A 19,980-nucleotide genomic window follows, 5' to 3' on the forward strand; every position below is an offset into this window, starting at 1 on the left:
GGGGGAGGGGGAGGGGGAGGGGGGAGGGGAAATGGGGGGGAGGACTATTTCCATTTTCCCTTCCTATCTAACAAGGCATCATTTAGGATTTCAATTCCTTTCCCACACCACAATGTTCACACAACCCTCTGCTTAAGCAATTTATTAAATCTATTTTATCTATTATTTAAATGTTCCTTTTCCCACCATTTTTTATTACATCTCACTGGAAGGATGCATATGGCAGTATATTCCGTAGCCTGAAGAAAACTCCCTCTTACAGCAGACAAGACAAATTTACATAGATGATGGATTCAGCATTCATATATCACTTCATTTATTTATTGAGTGTTGGCCACGTGCCAGCCCTGGAGTTCACTGATGAAAAAGACAAAGTTCCTGTCCGCATAACCTAACATTCTAGTATGAGAGACAGGCAGTAAACACAATCAAATAAATAGGACAGGGGCGACTGGGTGGCTCAGTTAGATGAGCGCCCGACTCTGGGTTTCGGCTCAGGTCACGATCTCATGGTTTGTGGGATCGAGCCCTGTGTCGGGCTCTGCTCGGGACTCCGTGTCTGTCTGTCTCTCTCTCTCTCTCTCTGCCCCTCCCCTGCTCGTGCATGCTCTCTCAAAATAAGTAAAACATTTTTAAAATACAAATAAATACGACAATTATACGAAGTAAAGAGAAATGTCAATAGACATTGAGAGGTGTGGGCAGGCAAGGCGTGGGCAAAGACAATGCGTAGTACCTTAAACTAAGGTTCTCAGAAGCATCTAAGGAGGGATTATTCTAACTGATTCCATTTTTAATTCTCTATTTTATCTAACTACAGTTGATGCTTATTATTTGCAGGTTCAGTATTTCTGCATCCTCCTACTTACTAAAATGTGTATGTAGCACCAAATGAATGCTCCTGGCACATCCACGGTCACTCTCAGATGTGTGCAGAGGGGCAAAACGTAACCCGCAAGTTCCCATTCGAGGTCGAACGAGGTGACCGCTGGCCTTTTTGTTTCAGTCCTCGTATGGTAAACAAGTTTCTTTTTTGCAATTTTAAATGTGCAGTTTTAAATTTAGTGCCATTTTTTTTTCACTTTGTGCTTTTTGTTAATGATTTCACTATTATAAAACGGACCCCAAGCACCGTGCTGAAGTGCTGTGTAGTGTTCGGAAGTGCAAAAAGGCTGTGATTTGTCTACTGGAGAAAATACATGGTTAGATAAGCTTCACTGAAGCTTGTTGATAGAGCGCTGGTGGCCATGAGTTCAATCTTAGTGATCAACCATGTAGAGTAAATAAGGTCTTTAAATCGTTTTTCTTAATTTTTAAAAAAACTTTTTAAATTTACATCCAAGTTAGTTAGGTATGTACAATAATGATTTCAGGAGTAGAATCCAGTGATTCATCCCCTACATATAACACCCAGGGCTCATCCCAACAAGTGTCCTCCTTAATGCCCCTTGACCATTTAGCCCATCCCCCCCCCACAACCCCTCCAGCAACCTTCAGTTTGTTCTCTGTATTTAAGAGTCTCATGTGGGGGCGCCTGGGTGGCGCAGTCGGTTAAGCGTCCGACTTCAGCCAGGTCACGATCTCGCGGTCCGGGAGTTCGAGCCCCGCGTCAGGCTCTGGGCTGATGGCTCAGAGCCTGGAGCCTGTTTCCGATTCTGTGTCTCCCTCTCTCTCTGCCCCTCCCCCGTTCATGCTCTGTCTCTCTCTGTCCCAAAAATAAATAAACATTGAAAAAAAAAAATTAAAAAAAAAAAAAGTCTCATGTGTTGTCCCCCTCCCTGATTTTATGCTATTTTTGCTTCCCTTCCCTTATGTTCATCTGTTTTGTATATTAAATTTCTCATATGGGTGAAATCATAGGCTACTTGTCTTTCTCTGACTAATTTCACTGAGCATAATACACTCTAGTTCCATGATGTTGTTACAAATGGCAATATTTCATTCTTTTGGATTGGCAAGTAATATTCCATTGTGTGTGTATACACACACACACACCACATCTTTATCCATTCATCCATCGATGGACATTTGGGCTCTTTCCCTACTTTGGCTATTGTCGATAGTGCTGCTATAAACATGGGGGTGCATGTGTCCCTTTGAAACAGCACACCTGTATCCCTTGGATAAATGCCTAGTAGTTCAACTGCTGGGTCATATGGTAGTTCTGCTTCTAATTTTTTGAGGAACCTCAATGTTGTTTTCCAGAGTGACTGCACCAGCTTGCATTCCCATAAGGTCTTTAAATCTTAAACAGAAACACACATAAAATAAGGTATGTACTGACCAGATGATGAAAATGTGACCAGAGGCTCACAGGAACCTGACCTTGAATTTTCCCTAAGAGCAATGGTTCAGTATTCGCCAAGTCAGTGTTCCCGGCCGCTTTATAAAACATCAACTACCACAAATAATAAGAATCTACATCACGTCGTGGAGAAAATTTCAGCTGGGCATCAGCCTCCTCCCTCCTTGACAATCTTGCCAGGTGCCCAATACACTGCTGTTTTATTTTTGTTGACTTTATTTTCACAGTTGCTTTTTTTCTATGGCACGTGCTGCCGGTCCTCCTTGCATGGTAGCAACGTCGAATTTTCTTTTCCAATAATTGTTTTAAGTAAAAATGAAAAAAAAACAAAGGCAGCAACATACAGAAAAGATGACGTGGAAAACAGATGAGGCAAATGGGTGTGGATGGGCATCAGACATGAAACTGCTTCACCAGGGGACCTGGGCATGCAGAGATCACAGTAACAATGACCGACTAAAGTTTGGGGAAACATATGGAGTAGATTACACGGCCATAGATGAAAAATTCATCCTCCATGAACCTCAGTTTTCTTATCGGGAAAAGGGGACAATAAAGGAGAATCACAACATTATCTCGATTGAGTGGAATAACAGGCAAAAAAGCAGAGCTGAGACTTTTTGGTCTTGGAACCCCTTTTCACTCTTAGAAGTTACTGAGAACCCCAAAGAGCTTTTGTTTATGCGGGTTACATCTATCAGTATTTACCATATTAGAAAGTAAAACAGACATTTTACACTTGTTTAACTAATTTAAAATAATCACAATAAACCTGATGCATGTTAGCAAAAATACCTCTTTTTTTTATGAAGACATATTTTTTCCAAATAACAACACTTTTCTAAACAAAAACACTTAGGAGCGGCAATGCTTTGCATCTTTGTAAATAAATCTTTAAACGTCTGCCTTCACGAAAGGAGCAGGATTCTCCCAGTGCCTTCAGCATTCAATCTACTGCGATATCACACTTCATGTAGTCTCTGGGAAGCTGTACTGTATCCTCGTGAGAGGGTACAGTGAAACAGGCCAATAACAGGCTCAATATTACTGTCAAAAAAGTTCTAGTCTCATGAACCCGCTGCAAATATCTCCAAGACCCCCACGTGTACCTGGAACATTCTGAAGTAAAGGATTTAGAGCAGTCGCAAAGTAAACTCATCATAAATATTAATTCTCTAGGGCGCCCGGGTGGCTCAGTCGGTTAAGCGGCCAACTTCGGCTCAGGTCATGATCTCGCGGTCCGTGAGTTCGAGCCCCGCTTCAGGCTCTGTGCTGACAGCTCGGAGCCTGGAGCCTGTTTCAGATTCTGTGTCTCCCTCCCTCTGACCCTCCCCAGTTCGTGCTCTGTCTCTCCCTGTCTCAAAAATAAATAAACGTTAAAAAAAATTTTTTTGAAAAAAAAAATTAATTCTCTATTCCTTTTATTCTTAGCCTCAATGTTAGAACACAAACACCTTAGGGCAAAGACTTCTTCAGCTGTGTATCTAGCAGCATCATACCTCCTCTAGACACATGACCAACAAGTGTTACTGTTGTTGCTTATTCTGGTTGCGTAACTAATTAGCTGTGTGATCTTCAGCCAAGGATTCTTCATCTGTGTTCAAATTCAGAAACCCACGGACTTGAAAAGGGGAAAAAACGCAGCTCTATTTTCTGACGCTCAGCCATCACTTTAATGATGACCGTGCACAATAAACCCCCACTGGCACCAACTGAAACCGGAGGTGTTTTCAGATCGTATCATGGTTTACGGCAGATATCTGGAAACACCATATATGCTCATCACTAATTCAAAAGTATAGTAGTTATTAGACCTGCAACCAGGTCTTGTTATTTAGTGGATTAATAATAAGCACATATATTACAACATCACAAATTTGGAAAAATATCTTAACAGCTGTATTTCAATACAACTGAGTTTCATTTTCAATCCTTCATAGGTGACTTTATTCTAAGAAAACGATCCACTGGCTTAACCAGATGGCCTAAGGAGTTTATGCAATCAAAAGGCTGCCCGGTGTTAAGCAATTCACTTTACCTCTTTAGACACCAAGTTCTTCTCTTTAAAAGGAAACCGGACTATTTATTCTCTGAGACCCTCCCCTCAAGAGCAGGACGGGAACCCACAGCACACCTGAATGCATTAACAAACAGCTGCAAGAATCTGTTTTCAATTTTTACACCAGCATCTGAGAGTCTACTCGACTGAGCTGAATGCTTTTAGATTAATGGGGCCAGGCTGCACCAAACAGATGAAGAGCTAATGGTGAAAGCAAAGATTCTCCCACAGTATCTTTTATCACATTATAACGATATAGATCACAAATAAACAAACAATAATGAGTCTGCAAAAAAAAAAAAAAATCCACGATCAATACAATTTGGGACTGTTATTGATATAAATGGCTTGTTTGGAATAGATTTAAACACAAATCGGGGGCACCTGGGTGGCTTAGTCGGTTGAACGTCCGACTTCGGCTCAGGTCACGATCTCACGGTCTGTGGGTTTGAGCCCCGAGCCCTGCGTCAGGCTCTGTGCTGACAGCTCAGAGCCTGGAGCCTGCTTTGGATCCCGTGGATCCCCCACTCTCACTTTTGTCTCACTCTGTCTCTCAAAAATTATAAATAAATATAAAATAAATAAATAAATAAATAAAAGATTTAAACACAAATCTTTCCAAAATCCGAAGAGTGAACCTGGGTATATATCACTAATGTTTGCCTTAAATCTAAATAAAAGTGGGGCTCCTGGGTGGCTCAGTCAGTTAAACGTCTGACTATTTGATTTGGCTCAGGTCATGATCTCACAGTTCCTGAGTTTGAGCCCTGCGTCGGGCTCCCACTGTCAGTGAGAGGCCTGCTTGGAATTCTCTCCCTCTCCCTCTCTCTCTCTGCCCTGCTTCCCACCACCCCCCACCCCCCCACACAGGCTCTATCTCAAAACAAATACACACTTAAAAAAAAAAAACCTAAATCTAAATAAAAGGGTTTGTACCCCCATATCGTCAAACAGAAAACATTCGGGAAAGAAAGAGGGAAAAAAAAGAATAAAGGAAAAGAAATCAAGAAAGAAAAGAGAATTTTCTAGGGCTATGGGGAAAAGCACCCTGTTTCTAAGCACTTGGCACAGAGCACTTCGCACTGGGATACTAATGGACTAGAACTTTAAAGAAGTCTACTTGTCCTCTCACTTGATGACACAGATAACACACATGGGTCATTTAGGCCCTCCTAATGCTAGAGACTGAGCCCATAGAGCTACGTTTAAGAACTAAGAAAGCCCAGACAGATTGCATTTCAGTCCCCATAGAAAAATCTAGGCTATGTCAGGAACAGCCAACAGTGGCACCAAGATAATATAAGAGTGGAGACTGCTAACTTCACTGAGCAAAATCCAAATGAAGATCAAAGTGCTACCCTCACACAGAGTAGCTGTGAGTCATTAAAATGCTTCAAAATGGCTATCATATGGTTTCCTTCACCCAGAAACGCAACCCGACCGGCAGACATTTATAAGTGATGACTATCCCCAGAAAAGTCCAACAAGCCAATTTTCCTAATTATATTTAAATAAGTCTGTCTACTCTATGCTTCCTTATTTATTCAACAGCACATTTTTTCACTTGCAAAGATAAAGACAGACGGAAGGTTGTCACTTCGCACATTTAACTGAACAAAAAAACCCTGATATTGTGGTGGATTGGCGGCGGTGGGGGAGGGGGTTGAGAAACTGCATTACATCATCACAGAAATTAGGTTAGGGCTTCATAACGTCACCTCAACACCAAGGACAAGCCGTTATGACTACATGCTCCATACCTGGTATTGGGACTGGGATACAAAGCCATAACCTTCTGATTCATTGAACCCAAGGATGAAAGGATACTTAAAATATGGTGCAATGTAATGACTATAAGGAGAGGCCTGAAGGTTTGGGAAGGTCTGGAGGATGCCAACCCTGGAGGAGGCAGTGGCAATGGACTTGAGCCCTGAGGATTAGGGATGGTGCACAAGTGGGAGGGCCCTCTGGACGGAAGGGGGGGGGCATGAGGGAGGGAGCAAAGTCCCAAAGGAGAGATTCTCCGCTGCATATTGCACAAGAGCAAAGAAGGGCAGTGTCTGCAGTGGTGAGTTAATGAAAGAAGCCATGAGAGATAAGGTTGGTGGAGACAGGTTGAACCAGATTATCACAACCTTGAAAGTTGGGCTCAATTTAGACTTTACCCTGTAGGCCAAGGAAGGCTTCTAAGCAGGGAGGGAGGTGTTATGAACAACAGGGGGTTTTAGGAATAAACAATAGTGATTTATCTTCTCGGCTAATCTGCCTAACAGTGGGTCCTTTTGTCAAGCCAAGATTAATCAGAATCTATTATGTCTAGTAAAATAAGTGTGCCAAATTATATCCTGGGGTAATTTTGCTACCCCTTTTGCCCTGGAAATGCAATTCACATACTTTTCTTGACTGATGATAAATAACTGGGTAACCTGACTCCACAACAGGAAAAAACATGCATTGAAAAGAAAACATAATCACAGTTGCTCCTATGACTATGGCAATTGAAACATTTGGGGGGTGCTTGGGTGGCTCAGCCGGTTACATGTCCGACTCTTGGTTTCAGCTCAGGTCATTATCTCCAGGTTTTGTGGGTTCGAGCCCAGTGACACCCCACCGTCCATGTGGAGCCTGCTTGGGATTCTCTGTCTCCCTCTCTCTCTGCCCCTCCCCCACTCTCACTATATCTGTTTCTCTCAAAATGAATAAACTTTAAAACACGGAAAAAAATGTAGGGGGTGTGGTTGCATTCATTACATGAAAGTCATGATAGTTGGGGTTCCTGTTATACGAAATTAGAAGTGATAACTTTGTAAGTAAGAACTGATGATTACTCATTGCTGAATATGCTTTAATTTAGTAGTACTCTGTAACACTCAAAAATAAAGACATAGGGGCGCCTGGGTGGCGCAGTCGGTTAAGCGTCCGACTTCAGCCAGGTCACGATCTCGCAGTCCGTGAGTTCGAGCCCCGCGTCGGGCTCTGGGCTGATGGCTCAGAGCCTGGAGCCTGTTTCCGATTCTGTGTCTCCCTCTCTCTCTGCCCCTCCCCCGTTCATGCTCTGTCTCTCTCTGTCCCCAAAATAAATAAACGTTGAAAAAAAATTTAAAAAAAAATAAAGACATTGATTCCATCTATTTCAATCATTTCACTCCCATAACTACTGGTTACTTAACTAACTGGCACCTGTCTGAAGCCTCATGACCAAATTAGGACCAGGTAGTGTCGGGCAGAAGAAACACCCACTCATTTCTGAGTTGCCACGGAAGAGTGCAATGATTCTAAATAAAATTTAAGAGGGAGAAAAGTTTTTTTGTAATAGAGGCAATACACACACACACACAGTATATATATTATTATATATGCAGGGACATACACACATAAAAGGTCACAATTAAGAACACTGTATAGTGAATGTTAGAGGGCGTGTTTGTTGTTTTTGTAACTGACTCGTGGTTACAGAGTTGCAAAGCACCCAGAAGCTGCTAAGCTTATCTCCGAAAAGGACTTCACTGTCAGAAAGCACAGAATAACACAGAAGCACAGACCAGGTTCGGGGACCATTCCCTACTAACCGAGGCGAGGGAAACACGGCGGCAGGGAAGGGACTCAGGTGTAAGATTAAGTTACAAATAAGCCAAATGAATGAAGCTGCGAGGAAGTGATAAAATCCTCAGCACGCACCACTGTGTCTATTCTAGGGAATCGCCCCGCGAAGGGCAGCGTTTCCAGGAGACCTCAGCAACCTCACTGCGGGATAAACACTGCAAGGACCACGGTTTTTCATCTGGCTCAAAACCAGGCACAGCCAGTGTTTTGGGTCCAAAACGACACGACAGCAACCCCTCCGCGGGTGGTGGGGGGCTCTCCAGCACCGCCGTTTAGGAATGCCGAGTGCCTTGCCAGGACCTGTCAAAGTTTTCCTACTAAAATATCCTCATCTCCTCCCAGGATGACACCGGGGCTCGGAAGACAGTCTTCCACCCGCTCGGGGCACGCTCCGTTGAGGACGAGCGTCTGCACGATCAGCCCCCGGGAGCAGGCACCCCCGATCCCTGGTCACACACTTCCTGTCTCTTCCCTCACGTCCCCCCCACAACTTCGGTCTCCCATTCAGTTTCCAACTGTTACCAAGGTCCCAGTCTCTGGAGGAAAGGGGGGCAGGCGGCTTTCTAATCCCCAACTCCTCACTCTGGGGCATCAGAGAGAGCCCAGGGAGGGAGAAGGCAGAAAGCCCTGGGTCCGCCAGCGGCACCCGCGTTCTGCCGACGGCGGCGGGTTAGAAACCACTCAATGAAACCCCAAGGCTGGGGAGGAGAGACGCGAGCGCCCAGCCCGGTGCCCCAAACCGACAGCAGGCGAGCGCTCGTTTTGTTTTTTCCTCTTTCTTTTCTTTTCTGTTCTTTTTTTTTTTTTTTTTTTTTTCTGACGTCTCCCCCGTGCCCAGCGCTGGCGCTCTGGACTCGGGAGCCGGATTTCCAGTCCCGGAGCCCGAGTGCACTTCCAGCCACTCCGATTCCCCAGACCCGGAGCGACGTCCCCCTCGGGGAACGGCCGCCGCGGGAGCCGAGCCCCGCCCGCGTCCGCGAGGGCAGCGGGGACCCGACCCCGCTCCCGGGCAGCGCGCGTACCCACCGGCCCGGCGTCCGCCGCCCAACTTTGCGCCGCGCAGGGCCGCCCCCGCGAACTCCGCGGCGGCCGGGGTGGGGCAAGCACTCACCGACCCCGTACTTCTGCCTCTTGGTCGGGATCCAGCGGGCCATGGCGGCGACCTCGCCCCGCGGCGGCGGCGGCTGCGGCGGCTACAGCTCCCGGGGCCCCGGCCGCCGCCGCGCCGCGCTCCCGCGCGCCCCGGGCTCTTCCGCCATGTTCCGGCAAACTTCGCCGACCCCGCGAGCCGTCTCCCCGCCGCGCCGCCCCGCGCGGGATTCGCTCCGGCTCGGCCCCGGCCCGCGGTCACCTGCTGGGCCGGGCGGCCGCGCCGCCGTGCGCGCCCCTCCCGGCGCCGCCCCGGCCCCTCCCGCCGGCCGCGCCCTCCGCCCGCCCGGGGCCGCCTCCGCGCCCCGACCCGCGGGCGCCCGGCCTCTCCCGCCCGCCCCGGGGCTCCGCGCTCCCCCGGCTCCGCCTCGCGCACTTCCCGGGAGCGGCTTCCCGGGGCCCACTGGGCTCAGCGGGTTGTTTTGGTTTGTTGTTTTTTTTTTTCCCTCTCGGTGTTTGGCGCTTTTCCCCGCCTTCCTCACCCGGATTCAACCCTCGAGGCTGGATCCCGGGGGGCGTCGGGAGGGCCGGCGGCGGGTGGGCGCGGAGTGCGGGGTCGCCGCCACTGCGCGCGCCGCGCCTCGGGGGGAACTAGAATGCGTTCGGGAGCTGCCTGCCGGGCCCGGGCACCCCCAGTGCCTGGCACTCCGCGGGCGCTCAATAAATATTTGTTGAATGAATGAGCAGTTGACTACCGCGTTCACCCCCTGGAGCTTTAACTGACACCGAGAGGACCGGAAGCCGGGCTCCAGGGCGGACGCGACCTCCCGGGGCCACCGTTGATAGCTTTCAAAGCGGGCGTGTTTGTCTCCCGGTAAGTGGAGACCTGATGTGAGGGAGCCGGGCTCCTCAGACGTGTCAGCTTCCAAGGGGAGGTTCGGTGGGAAAATTCTTTAGAGAGTCTTAACTTGGAAATCCTGTACCCCGCCCCCCCCCCAAACACCGGGACGCCTCCCCAGCTGAAGGCATTCAGACCCTTGTGCTCAAGGGAAAAGATCGCCCCTTTTCCAAGACAGCTGCATCCCAGAGAGCATCCTTGTGGAGGGGGGACCAGGGCACATCCGAGAGACTCTTCTCCATCGGCCGTATCGTTTTGACCACCAGCCCGACGCACGGACTGTTCAAATGCACTGCCGCAGGCTCCACTTTAAACTCACTTCCTCCTGGAGAGACCTCGGGAATGAAGGGGGGGGTGGATAGGAGGCACCTGGCTTGGGGGGAGGGGGGGCGCTCGGCTACCTTACACGGAGAAGTAAAATCTCAGAGTAAATGAGCAGCCGATTTATGCTCCCGGTCTGAGAAAATACCTATTGAAAGAAACTGTTTCGTCTTTGCAGTCTGTGAAATTTTTCTGGCCTTTCTGGAACATGAAAGAAAGATAACGTAGTGAAATAGAGTGAAACTTGATTGAAAAAGTAGTGCATTTTAATTTTGGTAACGTGTGCAAAACCAGATCCGAAATTTAAAAAAAGGGGGGGGAGGGTCCTGTTCTAGGTGGGTAATTCCTAGGGCTTAGTCTCTTCTCCGTCAACAAGTAGGCATTTATTTGCAAAGTGTAATGATAATTTAAGAATCCGTCACTTTATTTTTTCTTAATTTTTTTTAAGTTTATTTATTTTTGACAGAGACAGTGCGAGCATGAGCTGGGGAGGGGCAGAGAGAGAGGGAGACACAGAATCCGAAGCAGGCTTCAAGCTGTCAGCACACAGCCTCACGCGGGGCTGGAACCCCCTGAACTGTGAGATCCTGACCTGGGCTGAAGTCGAGGCTTAACCGACTGAGCCTCCCCGGGCGCCCCAAGAATCAGTCCCTTTAGACTTAACATCCAGGAGGCACTCCACCATATCCATGAAATAATTTTTCTTAGCCAATGACATCACGATTAACCTAATGTCATCTTCTTTCTACCAATGTTTATTAAGGGCCTGTTAGATGTCATGGGGCCCAGCAATGAATAAAGGAAAATCCCTACCCTCATAGAGCCTACAGTCTGGAAGACAGAGGAAAACAAAACAAATAAATGTGTGCCAAATGAGACTAAGCATGTAGAAAACCCAAAACTAGGAGGATAGGATGTGCTGCTGTTTTATGCTGAGTAGTCTGCAAAGGTGCAGACATTGAAGAATCAACCCGAGGGAAGTATGCAAAGGCCTAGAGGCATGTTTAGCAGGTTCCCAAAACAGCAAGGAATCCTCCTTTGTAAGAAAGGAGTAAGTAGCTGTGTGGAAGGCAACTTGGTCCAAGAGGCACAGAGTGGTGGGATAGAGCAGGACCCTGAAAAGCATAGTAAGGGGCTTACATAGAACAACATTAGATGAGGTTGGAGTTTTTGAGCCAACCCTCCAATACGATCTAATTTGCTTGCCTATGGGATGAACAGACTATGAAGGCACAAGGGAAGACATAGGAATATTTTAGTAGTTCAAGCACCAAATGAAAAGTAGTTGGGGCCAGGATAGTAGGGGAGAGATGGGAAAGAGGTTGGATTCTTAACATAAAATTAAGAATATAGTGGGGCTCCTGGTTGGCTCAGTCGGTTAAGCGTCTGACTTTGGCTCAGGTCATGATCTCACGGTTGGTGGGTTCGAGCCCCCCGTGTCAGGCTCTGTGCTGACAGCTCAGAGCCTGGAGCCTGCTTGGGATTCTGTGTCTCCCTCTCTCTCTGCCCCTCCCCTGCTTGCACTCTCTCTCTCTTTCTCAAAAATAAATAAACATAAAAAAAATTTTTTTTTAAAGTTAAGAATATAGTGTGCACGGAGGAGAATTCACTGTGAGGCCTCTGGGTCCTTTCATTAGCTTGTTTTTGGAAAGCCTGCAAAGAAAAAAAATGTTTTGTGTTTTGTTTTGTTTTGTTTTCCTTAAGAGCCCCACTGTATATGCTTCAGGCCCCAGAGAACTTGGATCCTGTCCCTGGGTGTGATAGACAAGGTGGGTCAAGGATGACTCTAAGTTTGGGGGCTTGAGTAACTGGTAAATATATCGAAGTTGTTCTGTATTGAAGTTTTCCTTTGTTATTTCTTTAGGACTTAATCACCTTTAGGACTTCCTCAGGGATTCCTCCACGTGGACCCCTAGGAGCTGAAGCATTTGCATTATAGAATGGGGACTTCGCAAAGGTATTTCAGTTGTCTCTGTTCAAGGAAATTGCTTGACCAAATGTTCTCTAACTACTGGTGTACTTTGAATTTAATACACATCAGGGTGTTCCGTGCGCGTCCAGTGGAACCGGATTTCTACCAAAATGATTTCAGCTGCCTTTTCTGGAATGTTTTCAGCTGCCACCCCCTACCACTCGCACTGAAAGCTCTTTGCAGAACTTGAGGTTTGAATCTGGGCGCTGGATAGTTCAAGTTTGACAATAATTGCATTAAGAGGGTTGGAGGCAAACGGAAAATTTTAATTACAGCCTTCAGTACGTTTATTCTTTTTCCTCTGAAGACTGAGGTCCACCCACTTTGTTATATCCCATGGTTAAATCCCAATTTGAAAGTCCATTTAAATCATAAAAGCAGAGCTATTCAACGTCTTTTATTAAAATTAGGCTTAAAATTAGAGAGTCAACTAGATGGGTAGGTGGAATAAGAGCATGATTCCCAGAAATATCATTTTCTTTTTCCTCTGATGTCTTTTCAGAAGAAACATTAGGCATATTCCAGAAGCACTGATACTCAGACTGCGAAACCCACACAAATATAAACACATTTATGCACGCACAAGCACTAGCATACTCTGCTTGAAAGGTGCCTTGGAGAGAGAAATGAGGATAAACGAATTTGAATGTGGAGGCTAGTTTGACATGAACATTGTGACCATCCCTCACAACGCCCGAATAGATGGATGTGAAGACAATTGGCAAGGGCTTGCTTTCCCCATTGATTACAAGGTTTATTTCGCCAAATCTGGCTGACTTGATTGCTTCTCTGAAAAAAGCCATGGATTCTTTTAAAGAGCATCTCTCTCTCTCTCTCTTTCTTTCTTTCTTTTTTTTTTTTTTTTCTGGATGAGCCTACATATGAGTGAGTGTAGTTGCTAGAATTACCAAAAAAAAAAAAAAAAAAAAGGCGGGAAAATGTAATTGGCTCTAATATCACTTTGAGGTCTTCTGAGGGCAAATGCTCTAGCTTTAGGACAGGGTGGTTCTGTGTAAGTCAGGCGCAGGGTGAGGCATTGTCATTTGGGACCCATGAGCTAAACTGGACAAAGGAACTCACCCCTGCAGCCCTAGAAGCACTTTTTTTTTTCATAGACCCTAGAAACTCACATTGCTATCTACTCTCTGCCGCCCAAATGATTTATCTGGTGAGCATCTTTGGGTCTGTTCTTGGGTCTGCCGCGGGCCGTGGTAGGTCCACTTTCTCTGATGACTGGGAGATGATGGTCACTTCTCCAATGCTAGTAATACCCTCACCCCCATCGCCGTGAGATGGGTGCTCGGTAAGCACTTTCACCCTCTTCGCAAACACAGCAAAAAGCTTTTAGTTTTGCTTCTGGAATGCTCTTTGCTGCAGACATCTAAATGTGCTTCAAGTTCACCTCTGAAAGAAGTTGATGACATGAGCAACTCGAAGTCATTATTAGCTTGATGACAGTTGGATCAATATTCAGTGCGAGAAGCGAGGAACACCACTTGAATTTTCAAAACTGTATTTACGTAACGTATCTTGAAAAGTTCCTCTATGTGTTGAAAATCTATCTTCAGGGGCGCTTGGGTGGCTTGGTCGGTTAAGCGTCCGACTTCGGCTCAGGTCATGATCTCGCAGTCCATGAGTTTGAGCCCCGCGTCGGGCTCTGTGCTGACAGCTCAGAGCCTGGAGCCTGTTTCAGATTCTGTGTCTCCCTCTCTCTCTGCCCCTCCCCTGTTCATGCTCTGTCTCTCTCTGTCTCAAAAATAAATAAACATTAAAAAAAAAAAAAAGAAAGAAAATCTATTTTCATTAAACTCTGTAGAACAAGAGGTGATAAAAACTAAGAAGCAATGTGGAAAAATTATAATGTAAGCTTAAGGTACAATAATTAAACTGTATATGCCGTAATATACTTATAACTATATGAAATTATATTTTGCATGGAAAATGACTGTAGAGGAACATTCAAAATGGAAATTTTTAACCTTCTTCAAAAGAAAACTACTTGGTTGCTGAGATTCCTGGACCATGTAGGAAAGCAGAAAGTTAAATGCCTAAATTTGACTTTTATTTGGGATAAGAGTGAAGTTTCATTCTGAAGCCCCTTGGTAACTGTGACATTGTGACTGTGTTGTTTAGATGACTGTCATAGCAGATTTTTCTTCCTGTTACTTCATGGTCAGTTAAGAAACAAACATTTGATCCAGAAATTGTATTTAATACCAGACAGATTCTCCATGGTCACTAGCTGTAGCGTAACAATAATAATTACTATTCATGGCCTGTGCCTGGCACTAAGTTAAATCAGCTTGTCTGATCCTCACATAACCTAATGAGGTAAATAGAACATTATTGTCATCCCCCCCCCAACTTACAAATGTGGAAAGTGTGGCCCAGAACATGTTAAGATATTGCCCGCGTAATTACGTAGTGGCAGAACTAAATTCAAACCCTGAGCAGATTGGTGCCAGGGTCCATGCTCTAAGCCAGGAGTTAGTGAACTGTGTCTCTCTCTATATATATATATACGTGTGTGTGTGTATATATATATATATATATATATATATATGCCGTGTGTGTGTGTGTATATATATATATATATATATATACACATATATATGTGTGTGTATATATATATATATATATATATATATATATATACAGTCCACTAACTCCTGGCTTAGAGCATGGAGCCTGGCACCAATCTGCTCAGGGTTTGAATCATATATATATATATATATATATATATATATATATATATATACACACACACACACACACACACATATGTATATGAATGTATACATATATGAATGTATACATATGTGTATGTATATATGAATCATATATATACATATATACATATGTATGTATACATATATATGTATATACATATATGTGTGTGTATATATATGTATATATATATATGATTTTGTAGGCCATGTGGTCTCTCTTGCAACCACGCAAGTCTGTAATTGTAGGAGGAAAATAGCAACAGACAATATGCAAACAAATGAGCGTGGCTGTATTCCAATGAAACTTTATTTGTAGACATGAAATTTGAATTTCATGTAATTTTCATATATCATGAAATATTCTTTTTGATTTTTTTTCAATCATTTAAAAATGTAGAAAACATTATTTTAAAAATTTATTTTTGAGCAATCTCTACACCCAACATGGGGCTCCAACTTACAAACTCAAGATCAAGAGTTGCGTGCTGTATTGACTGAGCCAGCCAGGCACCCCTAAACATGCAGAAAACATTCTCAACTTGAAGCCCGTACAAAAACAGGTCATGTGTCGGATTTGGCCTACAATTCCTGGTCTAAACCATGACTGTCACCTTTTGAAGTGAGTGGAAAGGCTAGGGAGGCCCCCAGGAGAGGGGTCATGGTAACAAGGGAGACATCAGTGTAGGACCTTCGCAGCAGAAGTTTGCTGTGTAAGAGTTTGAGAGAAGCTCCTAGAAGAGAAGTTGTTGAAAGAGAGGGACTCCAAATAGTTAGAGGATGGGGCACTTCTAAAAATAGTATCTGTTTGAGGGAATTGTCTCCTGGCCTAACCCCTCTGAACTCTATTCTGAATAATAGAAGCTATAAATAAAAAAACATATCTCAACCTCTGGAAGATAGTGGCACACAAGCAACTGTTTTGGCACCCACCAAACAAGTAGACTTCTTTTTTTTTAATGTTTATTTATTTTTGAGAGAGCGAGAGCACGCACGTGCACAAGCAAGGGAGGGGCAGAAAGAGAGGGAGACACAGAACCTGAAGCAGGCTCCAAGCCGTCAGCACAGAGCCGGACACGGGGCTTGAACTCATGAACCGTGAGATCACGACCTATGCCAAAGTCGCACCCTTAATTGACTGAGTCACCCAGGTGCCCCTGAACAAGTAGGCTTGTAAAGATGGAGGGGGGAGGCATATTTATGGCAGCATTATTTACAACAGTCAAAATATGGAAACGACTGAGTGTCCATCCGCAGATGAATGGATAAAGAAGATGTGGGATGTACATACAATAGAACATTATTCAGCCGTGAGAAAGACAGACATTTGCTATAGCATGGGTGGACCTTGAGGGCTTTATGCTAAGTGACATAAATACTGTGTGATCTCAGCTATATGTGGAATCTAAAAAAAGCCAAACTCCTAGAGAGGATAATGGCGGTTGCCAGGATCTGGGGGGTGTGGGAAGTAAGGAGATGTTGGTCAAAGAGTACAAATTTCCAGTTCTAACACGAATAAGTTCCGAGACTCTAATACACAGTATGGTGATTATAGCTAACGATAGTGTATTAGATACTTGAAAGTTGCGAAGGGAGTGGATCTTAAATGTTCTTACCTGAACTATATAGGAAAGTAATCTGATAATCATGTGATGTGATCAAGGTGGTAGCTATGGTTGTGGGGGTGATTATTTTGTAGTATATACGTGTATCAAATCAAGATGTCGTGCACAAACTTACGCGATGTTACACGTTAATTATATCTCAGTAAAAGTGAGGAAGGAAAGAGTGGAGGGAGGCATTCTCATGGGTATCCGAGTGGAAATGGCAGTGGGAGTTCTGAGATCATGGTGCCCCAAAGGAGATATGACAACTGCTGTGAAAAAAGTTTGCATGGCCAGGTAGATACCAATGACCCCACCTGGCAAAGGTCAGAGCTGAAGTGAAAGGAATATGGGCAGATTGGTGTGAATTCTGATATACAGACTCCAGACTTCTCCAGAAATACTTGGAGGGGGACTTGGCAGGGAAATGAAGGTGTTGAAACTGTAGAACCAGCGACAGATTGGAATTGTTTTAGTTGTGCTGAAATATGGTGACATATAAAATTGCATACACGTAAGGCGTACAATGTGATGGGTTTGATACACCAATATATTCAGAGGTAATGACCACAGTAAGGTCCACCTCCGTTATTTCACATGATTACGATTTTCGTGTGTGTGGTAAAAACAGTTAAGATTTACGAACCTTCGAGGGGCGCCTGGGTGGCTCAGTGGGTTAAGCGGCTGACTTCAGCTCAGGTCATGATCTCACAGTCTGTGAGTTCAAGCCGCGTGTCGGGCTCTGTGCTAACAGCTCGGAGCCTGGAACCTGCTTCGGATTCTATGTCTCCCTCTCTCTCTGCCCCTTCCCCGCTCATGCTCTGTGTCTCTCAATCTCAAAAATGAATAAATGTTAAAAAAAAAAAAAAAAAGATTTACGAACCTTCGGGGCACCTGGGTGGCTCAGTCGGTTAAACGTCAGACTTCGGTTCAGGTCACGATCTCTTGGTTTGAGCCCCGCGTGAGGCTCTATGCTGACAGCTCAGCGCCTGGAAGCTGCTTTGGATTCTAGTCTCCCACTCTGTCTGTCTCTTTCCTGCTCACACTCTGTCTCTCTCTTTCAAAAAAAGAAAAATTAAAATGAATAAAAAAGATTTACAAACTTTCAAGAACATAATATGGCATCATTAACTATAATCACCGTGCTGTGCTTATAGGTTCCTAGAACCTATCCACCTTATAACTGTAAGTTTGCACCCTTTGAACAACATCTCATTTTCCCCTCCCTCCCAGACCCTAGTGACCACCAATCTACTCTATTTCTGTAGAAATATAGTTTGACTTTTTATTTTTATTTTTTTATTTTTTTTTAATTTTTTTTCAACGTTTTTATTTATTTTTGGGACAGAGAGAGACAGAGCATGAACCGGGGAGGGGCAGAGAGAGAGGGAGACACAGAATCGGAAACAGGCTCCAGGCTCCGAGCCATCAGCCCAGAGCCCGACTCGGGGCTCGAACTCACGGACCGCGAGATCGTGACCTGGCTAAAGTCGGACGCTTAACCGGCTGCGCCACCCAGGCGCCCCTATAGTTTGACTTTTTAAAAATACCACATGTAAGTGAAATCATATAGTGTTTGTCTTTCCTGATTCATTTCACTTAGCATAATGCTAGGTGAATGCCCTCAAGTTTCATCCACGTTCTTGCAAATGGCAGAATTTCCTTCCATTTCCATGGCTGAATGATATTCCACTGTACATAAATACACTCCATTTTCTTTTTCCATCTATTCATTGACAGGCTTCTTCCATGTCTTGACTATTGTGAATAATACTGCAGTGAACATGGGAGTACAGATATCTCTTCAATATCCTGTTCTCCTATCCTTCGGATATATAGATAAGCAACATTCTGAAATGCTTTCGTGTTCCTCAGCTCGTTAAAATTGAGACAGCTATTTGCTGCCTTTAATGGTCCTTGGACTCAGAATTCATGTGTTCGAATGTCGGTCTTTTTAGTCTTCGGAGAACCTACAAGTTAGCATAGAGTTGTTATCGCCACAATAAAAGTGACTCAAAGTTTTAAGGATGGTTCATTGGATAGCAAGATTTTAAATTTGGATATTTGAAAGCTATCCTTTGACTCAAGGAAATGTGTGATTGCACAGCCCATTAATGATAGCTTAACCAACCTTCAGCCTTAAAATGTAGACAATGTTTTAAAGTAACAGTCTTCAGGCTCAGCAGCTGGCTTCACCCCTAGATCATTTGGCCTTGCATTTGGATAAGACTCCTGAGCTCACATCTTTCAAGATGAGGAAGTATCTCAACATACTTTGCAACAGTCACCTGGCTCAGCTGCTTCAGGAGGACGGTGCCTGGGGGTTTTTACTCACATAGTTTCTTAGTCATGTTCCTGTGACATAATGTTCTTATTTATTTAAACAAGCCTTTCCCTCCCATAAAATTCTGCCTCAGGGTTTGTTTCTCCGAACCATTCATACCACTTACCCAAAAAAGTCTTTTAGGAGGAGAAGTCAACTCACTTATGTTCTTTCTGAAGGTGAACTCCATTTAGAAATGATCCGACTGTTAATGTTCGTCCTTGTTCACTGGGCTTGGCCCACACTTCAAGTGCCAGGGAAGCGCTGGCCCCGCCGTGATTTGCCAAAAAGGCCTCTCTTGACTTCAGTCTTCCTATTTGTAAAACTGGTGTTGCAATTCATTGTCTGGGTACAAATGTTAGAATTCTTCGGAGAAGGATGTTATCTGCAGACAGGAAACTACTGTTCACGGAGAATGTGGACAACAGGAAAATTCCACCGGCCATGGATTTTCCTTAATGTTCTGTAAGCTGTTTGAAGTGGAAGCATCCCAGTAAAATGAAGACACCTGTAGCAGATCCAGCCAAGAAGAAAGGTAAAATGGAAATATGCACAATGAGGAATACAAAAGAACGTAGGACCACAGAGTTAGAGAAACCAATTTACGTGAGATTATGCTGTATGGTTCTCACTTCATAAAATGTAAAAATCACAATGAAAGACGGAATTCAATGTAAATGACCAACACTGAGTCAAGAAGTAGACAGCCTCAGGTGTCCAAATAGCAGAGAAGACGCAGAAAATGTGGTCAAAATAGTACATCTAAAAAACATGGCAGGCTTAGATATAAAGGCAAATACTTTTGTGTATTCCAAGAGGAGATCAGCTGAGAATTTACTGTAAACTGTTCCGTAGGAAAAGATGGGATGCTTCCTCATGTCTTTTATTGAAACAACATAACCCTGGCAGAAAAGCCTGTTAAAATGTGGGAGGAAAAAAAATGCAAATTGATATTTGCGCAGATACAATACAAATACAGCTGGAAATAGAGATCCAAAATGAAATATTAGTGCATTTCGTCAAGCACTCCGTGAAAAGAACAATACAAAATGACTTCAGTTTTATTCTCAAAATAGAAGA

At 44.5% G+C, this 19,980-nt stretch overlaps 1 protein-coding gene and 1 long non-coding RNA gene across 4 annotated transcripts in view; one reads left to right on the forward strand and one right to left on the reverse strand.

Annotated features, from left to right (window-relative positions):
• The window catches only part of DOCK5 (dedicator of cytokinesis 5), a 220,094-nt gene extending 210,766 nt beyond the window's left edge, over positions 1–9,328 (reverse strand). The window contains exon 1 of one of the 3 annotated variants that reach the window (XM_047855615.1): positions 9,079–9,322. In XM_047855615.1, coding sequence (XP_047711571.1) covers positions 9,079–9,121 — 43 coding nt within the window. In that variant the 5' untranslated portion in view covers positions 9,122–9,322. Of the gene's footprint in view, positions 1–9,078 lie in introns of all 3 variants that reach the window. The other 2 variants (XM_047855619.1, XM_047855620.1) reach the window with 2 other exon arrangements.
• A 306-nt stretch (positions 9,329–9,634) lies between these two features.
• LOC125163616 (uncharacterized) lies at positions 9,635–12,260 on the forward strand. Its single transcript, XR_007151516.1, has 3 exons — positions 9,635–9,930; positions 11,980–12,044; positions 12,140–12,260. It is a non-coding gene; the product is annotated as an uncharacterized LOC125163616 (long non-coding RNA).
• Positions 12,261–19,980: the final 7,720 nt, after the last annotated feature.

Source organism: Prionailurus viverrinus, chromosome B1 (assembly GCF_022837055.1).
Source record: "Prionailurus viverrinus isolate Anna chromosome B1, UM_Priviv_1.0, whole genome shotgun sequence".
NCBI lineage: Eukaryota > Metazoa > Chordata > Mammalia > Carnivora > Felidae > Prionailurus > Prionailurus viverrinus.